At 41.1% G+C, this 11,478-nt stretch overlaps 1 protein-coding gene across 3 annotated transcripts; it reads left to right on the top strand.

Moving 5' to 3' along the window:
* The first annotated feature begins 1,671 nt into the window (after positions 1 to 1,671).
* Positions 1,672 to 10,551, top strand: hdac10 (histone deacetylase 10). 3 transcript variants are annotated; one of them, XM_080875281.1, is made up of 21 exons: positions 1,672 to 3,790; positions 4,473 to 4,602; positions 4,955 to 5,089; positions 5,183 to 5,279; positions 5,364 to 5,461; positions 5,699 to 5,803; positions 5,907 to 5,975; positions 6,061 to 6,187; positions 6,409 to 6,474; positions 6,563 to 6,622; positions 6,713 to 6,802; positions 6,899 to 7,005; positions 7,086 to 7,153; positions 7,372 to 7,615; positions 7,703 to 7,793; positions 7,915 to 8,000; positions 8,540 to 8,596; positions 8,727 to 8,808; positions 9,096 to 9,284; positions 9,638 to 9,797; positions 9,897 to 10,551. In XM_080875281.1, the coding sequence occupies exons 4-21, from the start codon at positions 5,220 to 5,222 to the stop codon at positions 9,926 to 9,928; spliced, it is 1,791 nt and encodes a 596-aa protein (XP_080731407.1). In that variant the 5' UTR covers positions 1,672 to 3,790; positions 4,473 to 4,602; positions 4,955 to 5,089; positions 5,183 to 5,219; the 3' UTR covers positions 9,929 to 10,551. The 3 variants fall into 3 exon arrangements, with proteins under 3 accessions (XP_080731407.1, XP_080731405.1, XP_080731406.1); XM_080875279.1 differs by lacking the exon at positions 4,473 to 4,602 and having other exon boundaries at positions 1,672 to 3,548; positions 3,666 to 3,790; XM_080875280.1 differs by lacking the exon at positions 4,473 to 4,602 and having other exon boundaries at positions 1,672 to 3,517; positions 3,666 to 3,790.
* Positions 10,552 to 11,478: the final 927 nt, after the last annotated feature.

Below are 11,478 nucleotides of genomic sequence, written 5' to 3' on the forward strand. Positions count from 1 at the left end.
AACTGGAGGCTTATCCACTCCTGGAATTTGGACCTCTTCACCTAAAACCATTCCTCCAGTGCAGGAATCTTGTCTCTTCACATCTAGATATTATGCTGTTTTGGCTACAGTATTTCAAAACTCCAGTGGATTTTAATGCCAAAACCTTTTCGATAAAAAACCAAGTATATACAGAGTGATGTCAGAACCAGCTTATCTCGCCTCCCCTGCTCCTACCAACCCCCCTCTCTGTGACTACAGTGACTGGTCTCCCTCGTTTTTCATCATCCCATCTGTCTACCTGCTAGCATTTCTGGTTGGTTGTCCTGGCAACAGCCTGGTGCTTTGGGCCTACCTGGACCGAGTGAAGGGGAGGAGGAGAAGGGACCGAAAGCCAGCAGAAGATGGCCAGTTCTGCTGCAGCAACATTTTTAGAAGCAGTCAGCAGCACATTAACAACACTGGCAAATTTCAAAGTTCAAACTGTGGATTTTCCTCCAGGCAAAGCTACAGAACATCCTCCCATTCCTCCACCTCATCCTCTTGCTCTCCCTCCATCTCCCGTCCCTCTTGCTCGCTGACTGACTCTCTGATTGCCAGTTTAGCTTTAGCTGACCTTTGTTTCCTTGTGACTCTTCCTCTTTGGGCCGTCTACACAGCGATGGGCTACCACTGGCCTTTTGGGCAACCTCTCTGCCAGATTAGCAGCTTCCTCACAGCTCTGAACATGTATGCCAGCGTGTTCAGCCTGAGCATGCTAAGTGTGGAGCGCTACTGGGTTCTGACTAGGCACCGGCACTCCAGCCACCATGCACCAAGGAGCTGCCCCAGCAAGGCTTTGTGGATACTTGGAGGGATGTGGGTGCTGGCGGGAATACTGGCACTTCCCGGTTTGCTGCTGCGCTCTGTCCGGGAGGTGGAGCTTGACCCTGAATATGAGGACGACTGGCAGCTGGAACCCGCTGATTCCAGGTCTGTCTTCCTTTCTTGCCAGATGGATTACTCCATGCTGACTGGAGCAGAGCTGGAGGAGGAAGAAAAAAACAGGACAGAGATGTGGTGGGCTGCTGCATTAAGTATTAAATCAACTCTTATTGGCTTCCTGCTTCCTTTTGTCATCTTATTGGTCTGCTACTGCTCACTGGTCCAACTACTCAGCAGACATTTCGGACGGGGCCCTCGTCCTGACCGTAGACGGCAGCGCAGACTCCTCAGGGTCATTGTCACGTTAGTGATGGCATTCTTCCTGTGCTGGCTGCCTCTCCATGTCAATAAAACTGTGTCCCTGCTGCTTGAGTTTGGATTTGTCCCATACTCCTGCTCTTTAGATCAGATATTATTGGCTGCTCATCCATATGTCACCTGTTTAGCCTACCTCAACTCCTGCCTGAACCCTCTCCTCTACGCTGCCTGTGACCCATCATTTAGGAAGAGATGCAAAGGAGCTTTCCTCGTGTTGTGCAGGATGAAAAGAAAAGGAGCAAAGGGAAAGGAAGAGCACGAAGCTGAAGGAGTTGAAGAGAAAGGGGAGCAGAGCTCAGCTTTTCCCATGAGGACACAGGAAGAAACAGCAGACAGGACAGAGGAGGAACAGGAGGGGGGAGTTAGGGAGATGGGTGTTGCCACACCTGAAGAACTCAAGAAGTCAAGATATCAGGGTGCAATGTTTTCTGACAATTAAGTAACGCTAACCCTATGTAATGAACAGTGAAAATAAAATGGAATGCATGACATTGTGTACGTATGTCAGTATTTTCAAAATAAATATTATCATCAGAAGAAGGCATGCAATATATATTCTGGTTTCTGATGCTTTGTTTCACACAGGAAAAATTCCACCCATTCCATTAAGATTCCATGCAAAACATCCTCTCCGGTCAAATCAAATCTTCTCATGTAACATGAACTGTTTCCATATTTTGCACTCCTGTATATCTTGAATTATTTGTTGATTTTTGTTAAACTGTTTTTATTATTCATTATTAAAATGATGTCAGGAAGTAATGTAAAGAATTTTTTTTTCATTTGTTGCAAAGTTTCTGTTGTGATATTTTGATACCATGGTAGCATTTACAGGATATTGTTTTATAGTGATATTATACAGGAAAACTGTTACTCAATAAGGCCCATTTACTAGTTGTTTTTCTCTTTCTCTGTGACCCAAGAATTAATGTGTAAGAATCACAGGATGGTACCTCAAGGTCGAAAATACCACAGAGATCACTTCCTTACTCCCATCCTCCCTTCTTTATCTCTTAGAAAAAGGCTTGTTAAAGGCCAGGTGGTTTGTTTCAGAATTCACTAATGAAAGAACTCTGTGTTCTATGTCTAGGAGTGTATTTCGCTGGGATAATCATAAATTGTAGCTGAACTGATAAACTATACAAAGGATACTTCTTTGCTCAGAGGGCAGGAAGACGCTTCCTTATTTGGTCTGTACCGGTTTGAACTGAGAATCTGCTGACACACGAACCTTTTTCCTCTATATAAACTGTTGTATGATGAATAAACCTTTGAGTTGGTTTGGGAAGGCAACCTGAAGCAGTCTGTGTTTCCTTGTTCTCCCAAGCTACTCCCGACGTCGTAACTAACCTGCTGAACGGCATACCTGAGTGTTACTTTGAATAATTTTGAATCTTATAGGGTAAAGACAAAACTCTGCTTATAGGTGCCCACGCCTCGGAGGAAACCCGATCCACGGATGACCCGGGACGGAGATTTCTTTCAGTTTCCTTTGAAAAAAATAAAAGATTTATAATCCCTTTATGAAGAACACTGACTTTAAATGGGCAAGTACAGCGTCCTACCAGGAGGCACACTTTTCACACAGGTATAATGTTCACTTTTTTATGAAGCTACTTCAAATTTTAGAGCTTACCTCTTCAGTGCTGTTGTTACATTCGCTTCTCTAAAGTGTTTCGAATACTCTGGCCCCTCCATTTGTATCAGTAGCAGTACAATGGGACATCATTTAACACCTCAAACAGCAGTCTCCAAAACAGTCATACAGCTCAAACAAGACATGTCATGAATAACTGATTTAAATACTAAGGAAGCCACAGGAAGTTTGAACCTCCATGTACCTTAAAAAAATCAACACAAAAATATAAAGTGTAAGTGCAGTGAGGTAGATCTTCAATAGTAAAAAGATAATATAGGTCCAAGGATATACAGGATACAGTACTAATAATATTGTTAATTTGTATTTATTTTTTCATATATTGTATGTTTAACAATGAGTTAAAGTTAAGGATAAAGTTCTGCCTTTGTGGTTTGTATCCAAATAAGACTAATCAACCATGCCCAAACTAAGAAATTAAGAATCTGACTTTAGTTCAAATTTAATGAATTTCTTGTAAATGACCCAAGATACCCCAGCACTGATACTATCCGGTGATTCTGTCACTTTGGGTATCAGTGGGACAGATAATGAACGACGAGTATCGAACCCCGCCCAGCAGGTGGCGCTGCTGCGCTAGTGAACTGTGTGAAAACCAACATAAAACTCATAGAAGATCATATGCGTCGATGAATAACTGTAAACAGTTTTGTACAGTCACTGAATTTTGGTATTATACTGGTATTCGTTTATATGTTGCATAAAAATCTGCCAATGTTGGATCAAAATTAATTAGTCGGCGGTTCATTTTAAACTTACTTCGTGTCCTTTTGGAAACTGTCTGCAGAAACGTCGCTACTCTCATAGTGAGGGTCGCAGTTACTTACCTATTCTTACCCGAGGAATAACGAAGATGGGAACAGCGCTGATTTATGATGACGAGATGACCAAGTACAAACTGCTCTGGGTTGAGTGAGTAGTAAATCCATGTTTACGTTTATAAAGCTTACGTGGCTAAAAAGAAAAATCTTCAAATGTCTTTTCTGCAAATGTCTGTAGCTTAACATGCCTAAAGTATATCAAGGAGTAAATATTTCATACTGTAATTTCACTGAACGGGTAACTTCATCAAATAAGTTATTAGTTTTCTCCCATTACTAAACACTGGCTAAAATGTGCGATCTGTCAGAAGTCATGGGAACCTAAGTTGTTCCTTGTTGCTGGCACGGTTAGTTAGAGAAGACACCCGTTTTGGTTATTACGGTTGCACTTTGTTCGGTCACGTTTAGTCAGGTCGGGGATTTTCAGTGTACACCCACCCGGCCCGCTATAGCTGCTACACCACCTGTTTAAAAACGTTGCGAAATAGTTTTTGTTTTCTTTTGGACTAATTGAGGTCTACGTATGGTTTAACTTTCGCAGTTAAAAAATGAGTAAATGCAATTGTGATATTTATTATGTTTGTGACTCTTAGATGCCAAAATGTGCCGAAAATACTCTAAAGTTTAAGACTCATGCTTTTATTTTGGAAAGACAACGAGCTTTGACCGCCAGCTTTTGTCTATTTGCAGTTCTACTGCTGAAATAAATGTCTTTGTCTGAACCGTGCCATGTTGCTGGGTTTATTCTCTTTGTTTTTGGCTGCTCTCTTTAGGGGTCGCCACATCTCCCTCAATTTCACCCTATCCTAGCATCCTCCTCTGATATACCAACCCTTTACATGTCCTCCTTCACTACATCTATGAACATCTGAATTAACAGCTTCAGCTCTGTCATCATCAAAGGCAGGTCTCACTACCATCTTGTAAACCTTCCCTTTCACTCTTGCTGCAATTCTTTTGCCACAAATCACCCCTGACATTCATCTGCACCCTCTCCACCTGTGTGCACTCTCTTATTCACCTCTCTCCTGCACAGTCTGTTGCTTTGGTTATCTCCTTTACAAAGTCATATTTAGCAAAATGCTGTTTTCCATATCTAACTTCTACAGAGTTCATTTGGCATGTCTCACTGTGTCTTTTATATATTTCTTGTTTTTATATAAGAGCTGAAAGAAATAGAATAGTAAAATGGATCAGTGTCATGTTTATTTTCTAATTAACAAATATTCATTAAGTGTGTAATGTTTTCCTGCAGTCCAGCTTGTAAGCTTGAGGTGCCTGAGCGTCTGACTGTGAGTCATGAGACTTTGGTCAGGACTGGCCTGGCTGATCGCTGCGTCTCCGTACCTGTCCGTGAGGCCACGGACGCAGAAATTCTTCTGGCTCACAGGTCATCTTATCTAACTCCTGTCATGAAGGTATGATATAGTTTAGATATTTGTTTCAGTTCACTGAGCTGTGTTTACTTTGCTCCTCTCAACAGTGAGGAATACCTGGAGGCGGTGAAGAAGACTCCTTACATGAGTCTGGAGGACCTTATGGAGTTCACTCGTCAGTACGGTGATGTCTACTTCCACCCAGTAAGTCTCCCACTTAACAGCCGCTTAACAGGAACAGAAAATCTGTATCTGACATCCTCTTCTGTATGTCATTTACCATCCTAGAACATCTACCACTGTGCCAAGCTTGCTGCTGGTGCTGCACTGCAGCTGGTAGACAGTGTTATGACAGGGAAGGTGAGGAATGGCATGGCTTTAGTCAGGTGAGGCTGAGATACAGCAGTTCTGATATGCACTCATGGCTTGTTCAGTATTAGTGCCTTTGTTTTGTCCATTATTGATGAGTTAATAGGAATGTAAATATTAAGTCATTACATTTACATTCATATTTTTACTAGTTTGTTAGTGATTAACTTTTTAGTAGTTAATGGGCAAAGTGGGCAACAACAAGTGTAAAATCTTATTTTTTTACATAACTGCTTCTTTTTTATTATTAATAGACCACCAGGACACCACAGTATGCGCAGTGCTGCTAATGGATTCTGTGTGTTCAACAATGTGGCTATAGCGGCTCAATATGCTAAGCAGAAATATGGAGTCCAAAGGTAATGTGACTTTTAGTCTTTATGCTTATTCTGGTAATCATTAAGGATTTTAACGATCCACAAATCCACAGCTGTATGTATTCACCTCAGATTTTGTCTTCAGGGTGTTGATAGTTGACTGGGATATACATCACGGTCAGGGGGTGCAGTATTGCTTTGAGGATGATCCCAGGTGAGTCTTTGATAAAGGAGAAGCAGATGTTGTCTGCTTGCGTTTCAAATTCTGCTCACTGTGTTTGTTGTTTTCCTTTTCACAGCGTGCTCTACTTCTCTTGGCACCGCTATGAGCATCAGAAATTCTGGCCTCATCTGAGAGATTCTGACTACGACATTGTTGGCAAAGAGAAAGGGGCAGGATTCAATATAAATGTACCATGGAACAAGGTCAGAAATACTGCACACTTATGGTTTCATTATGGGGGTTTTTTCTATTTGCTTCTTGCTTTATCTTAAGCCTAGTTCACAGTGTCACATAATGCCACCACCAGTGAGGTTATGTTTGTGGTAGTGTGTACATGCATGCTATTTGCTTTCCTGATTGTGTGTGTACAAGCTGTATGTGTGTTTTATTCTTTTACTGAGAAGACCTCATCATGATATTTCAGGTGGGCATGGAAAATGGTGACTATCTGTCAGTCTTCTGTCACGTTCTTCTGCCAGTTGCATATGAGGTGAGCCATTCCAAAAATTACCTTTTTCCTACCTAAAGGCAGGTGATCTATAAAATGTTTGGTTCAAGTATACAACTGTTTTTGATAGTTTTGCCCAGACTTAGTCTTGGTGTGTGCGGGATTTGACTCAGCCATCGGTGACCCAGAGGTATGACATATTTATTAATGTCATTATCTAATTACATGCATGCACTATAAACCTCTGCATCCACTCGCTTACTGTTATACTTACATTTAGGGTGAGATGTGTGCCACTCCAGATGTCTTTGCCCATCTGACTCACCTGCTGATGAACCTAGCAGGAGGAAAACTGTGTGCTGTGCTGGAGGTCAGGCCGCCCAGCCTATACAGCTAAAACATGGAAACAAGAAAACAGCCTGTTAATGTTCTGTTGTCTGGGAACTTGTGTTTTTGTGTTTTCCAGGGGGGATACAACTTGACTTCCCTCGTCCAATCTGTGTGTCAGACAGTCCAGACATTGCTTGGAGATCCTGTGCCGAGACCTGCAAGCCTCAAAAGTCCCTGTATAAGGTGTGCATCACAATCAGTCAAATTTGTGTCTCAAAGTTTGTGTGTTTTATAACTGCAGCAATTTAATTCTTCTTTTTCAGTGCACTTGAATCTCTTCAGTGTGTCCGATCAGCTCATAAGGCCTACTGGTCGTGCCTCAAACACGCAGGTAACCATAACAGAGCCTTTAGCAGAGCCTTTAAGGGACCTGAGGCTGCAGGAGTCTGATAACCTCATTTCTTTCTAACTTGTTTCCATCCTCAGTCAAACTGAGTGATGTAGCATCACTTAGCTGAGGGTTTGCTAGCTGTATTTCACGTTTACGTCCGTTTGAACTTCTCATCACTATAAAAGACATGGTCTCAAAACAGTTACTCCCTTCTTCAGCTGATCTGCCCGCCTCCACCATCAGCACCAGACAGATTAAATTAGGAGAAGGAGAAGAAACGACAGAGAAGGGAGAAGAAGAAGAAAAGGACGCGGAGGAAAAGGTGTGGCCTGAACCTCCAAAACGCGTCACTCCTCCAGTATGTGCTGCTTTAGTGCTCCCTGATGACGTGGCTTGCCCGGAGGGATGCGAATGCTTCAGCTTCTCAGAGGATCTTGACCCACTCTTAGCCAGCAAGTTAAGGTATGGATAAGTGGGTTGTTGTGGCTCATTTCAGTTCATGGTTTTCACCGTAACTGGGTTTGAAATCTTTTTTTTCTCTAAAACAAGGGAGAGTTTCCTCAGAGACGCAGATGACAGTACTGCTTTTATAACCCTCTCCACTCTTATAGCCCTGACAGAGAAAATGGAGAAGAATGAGGTAAAGCCATAATGTTGTTTGTTTCTTTTATGTGAGTGCTATTATGATATCATGTCTTGTAAATACAGTTTGTGCTTTGCTGAGCTGCCTACATGATATAATTTTAATTCCCGGCTCTCAGATCTGCAGTGGCCTTGCACTGGTCCCTGACGTTACCAAGGCGATGACAAGCATTGTCCAGCACGTTACAACTGTTCTCAGCAACCGGTATAACAACCTCGACTTAATCAAATCTTACACCTTCTGCTCTTTTTAAATATCAGCTAGAGATTAAAAATGATTAGAAATATTCTTACAGGAAACACACACATACACAGAATATGCTTGGTCACTTTGCAAAGGAAATGCAGTCTAAACTATTGTAGCTCAGATTTGCACCTACAGCAAATTTAGAATCACCACTTAACCTAAATCCATGCATATCTGGGAGTTATTTGGAACTAATATTTTTATGTACTTTTTGGTGAAATAATCTAAATAAAATATCATTATCTTTCTCGTGTTGTGAACAAGTGAAGTCATTTTATTTATACAGACAGATTTTAGGACGTAACTGCAAAATTAGTAAAAAAATATCACTTGGAAGTGAAGATACTTGCAAAGCACAACTATGGCACAACTACAGAGGTGCAAGTTAACATGATAAATATAGCCTACTAAATATACCGCTGGAGTGCGCTTGTATATTGAAGTTTTATTAGCAAGATTGCAATCTGCTTTGTTAAAACTTGTCTTTATATATGCAGCGTTTTGGTCGTCTGTGTGGGTGACGGGAATGTCCCAAGCCATATTACAGAAGACAGGCGAGTATCATTTATGCTCTCTGTTTTAGTCTTAGTAAAACCAAACTCTAAGGCACAATTGATGCAATAAAACACACTATTTGTCCATAACGGCGAGGACAGCATGCTGAAAAAGTCTTTCTGTTTTCAGGGAAACACTTGTGGTGCAGATGGGCAGTGCACAGACTGAGGAACAGAGCTGCAAATATTACATTCGTGTGTGTCTGAAGAAGGTACTGCTCCTTGCTTTGTAATCACATTTAATATTTGCCAGAAATATACACTCACACATCTCGCTAGTCAGCATTAGCCCCCTTTCCTTTAAAACTGCATCATTAAATATTCAGAGTTTCTGAATTATTACACAGTTGCTAAGGATTTCTGGACAGAAACCTTTATGATACAGCTCTTAAAGGCGACTGAGATGTATTTTTCTGCATAGACAATTTGAGTAGGTTTTTTTTTTTTTTTGCTTTTGTTTTTTAAATGTGTTTAAATGCATTTGTTTGTTCACCCACAGGGCTGCAGTGACACGTCAGGGTTCACACAGGCTGTGTTTGGCCTCCTCCTGCCCCTTGGGTATGAATACGACCCCGGTCTTGTTGTGTTGGTTCGAATGCCAGATAGTGGAGTCAGTGACAGTTTGTGGCAACAACTAATTGGCCTACTGCAGAGCTTTGCACTTGGACATACACTGGTGGTACTACAGGTAAGAGTGCTGGGGAAGATTTCATAAAGGCACACTAGATGTCTTCAACAATGTAGAGCTGCCAGGCAGGAGCTCTGGAGATATATGGTTGGATGGATGTAGTGAAGGAGTCTTTGATGAAGGTAGTGGAGGATATACAAAGTGTTGGTGTGACAAAAGAGGATGATAGGGATAGGGTGATATGGAGGCAGACGATCTACTCTGACAACCCCTAAAGGGAGCAGCTGAAAGAAGAAGACAGTAGATGTCCTCTAATTTTGCTATATTGTGAAACCTTAAGAAGCATTTTAAGAGGAGTTGGCAGCATGTTTGCATTAGTGTTCAGTATTAATTCATTTACTTCTTAATTTCAGGAGGAGGAGAAGGCGCTTATCGGACTCACAGCATCCTCCCTCCTCGGTAACCCAGCCGCCTCTCTGAAGCAACTTCAAGCCCCGCTAACAGAAGACACGGAGGCCATAGAGAAGCTGAGACACAGGCTGCAGGCAGACTGGAAATTCCTTCAGACCACAGGTGAGTGCAGCAGCATCACATTTGAAATCAACATAAATATCCACAGATCTTAGAATAACTGCTACTGTATTAACGGGACTTTCTGTCTTCTAAAAACAGCACCACAAACTCAAAGAAGTGATGAAGACTGAGGATGGAGGGTGTCATGGACTTTTTGATACTTTATTTTTGGTAAATTATGACAGCAGTTGTCCTGCTGCTTAGAAATTATGCATGTGTTATAATATTCATTCAAGCAATATCACAATCAACGCCAGCTTTTGCCGTCTCATAAAAAAAAATCTATTCAATGACTTAAACAGTGTTTAAGTTATTTGGTAAGCTGGATTAACCTGTACTGTTGTATCAGCGTATGAGCGTTATCAGCCTTGTTGACTAAACAAAGATGATGACGTTTACAGATCTGCAGCTGACATTTATCTCTTTTGTCACAACAGTTTTCTGCTGGTTACATTTGGATTTTTTGAATTTTCATTTCTTTTATCAGGAAGTTCCACTTGGATCAAAATCAGTTTCACAGGAGACCTAGCCAAGTGCAAAGAGCTAATGAATTTTACAGCAATATAAAAATTATTTAAGCAATCACTGATCAAAATAGTTATACTTTCTTTTTTTTGTGCCATTCACATGATTGAATAGTTGACTGATTTTTGCTGTAAATTGAAATGTTGTGTCTTGTATAGCACACGTCATGTAATTTAACATGTTTTCATAAGCAACTTTGATATTCTCTGTAATAAATGTTACATTTGTAAAAGAAAAAAATGGCTGCCAAATAGTTTTTTTGTTTTTTTGCTTTTGTACTTTTTCGCCCCAAGGTATCAGTATTGTGGTTTGAACATCGGCATTGTATTGCTATCTTTCCTCACAGAGGTGTTGTTGACCACCAGGGAAGCTGTTTGAGTAGGCTTGCATGCACACTCTCAACCTTTGAGGGCACATTTAACAGTTTTTAGAGCCTTTCAGTCTTCATTCATTCAAGTAAGGAGACCTCTTTTCTGCTGGTCTATATATGTGTCGGCCCTGCAGTCCACTGGTGACAGGTCCAGGGTGTAGCCCTCTTTTGCTGGGTGACAGCTGGGAAAGACGTCAGCCTCCTCATGATCCAGAGTTAGATACAAACAGATGGGAAAGCTGACAGATAAATCACACTAACTATACAGTTCAAAGGTTTGGCATTGATCATAGAAAGGCAGATCTTATATATTGTATTTTAATGTAATTTTTCACCACATTTTACAAGCATAAATCTAGAATCTAACTTTTTATATTTACTTTAAGGTTATGTGTCTCCCCGTTCCTTTTTTCCTGTTGTAACAGCTGTGAAAGGTGATGTTCTGAAATGATCTCTGCATATCTTTGAATTCAGAGATCACCACAATTCTTTGTAAGCCGTGTTTCTTGTGAGACTCACAACAGAAGACTTTTGAGCCTCTCATCATGTGAGATAGAAATGGGTGAGTCATCTGATCACCTAAACTGGAAGTTAATTCAGTACAGTTTAATTAATGGGTCACATACATCCCAGTTTGATCTCAAGTGTGCCAGACCAGTAATACCATGTATAAAAAAACAAACAAAAGCCTCGTTTAATTTCTTGTTTCCTTTATTTCAATTTGAGCCGTAGCCAAGATTTTAAAACTGAAACCACAGGTGATCCATTTCCAGCTTCCACTGGCTC

This window comes from Rhamphochromis sp. 'chilingali' (assembly GCF_963969265.1).
Source record: "Rhamphochromis sp. 'chilingali' genome assembly, chromosome: 2".
Lineage (NCBI taxonomy): Eukaryota > Metazoa > Chordata > Actinopteri > Cichliformes > Cichlidae > Rhamphochromis > Rhamphochromis sp. 'chilingali'.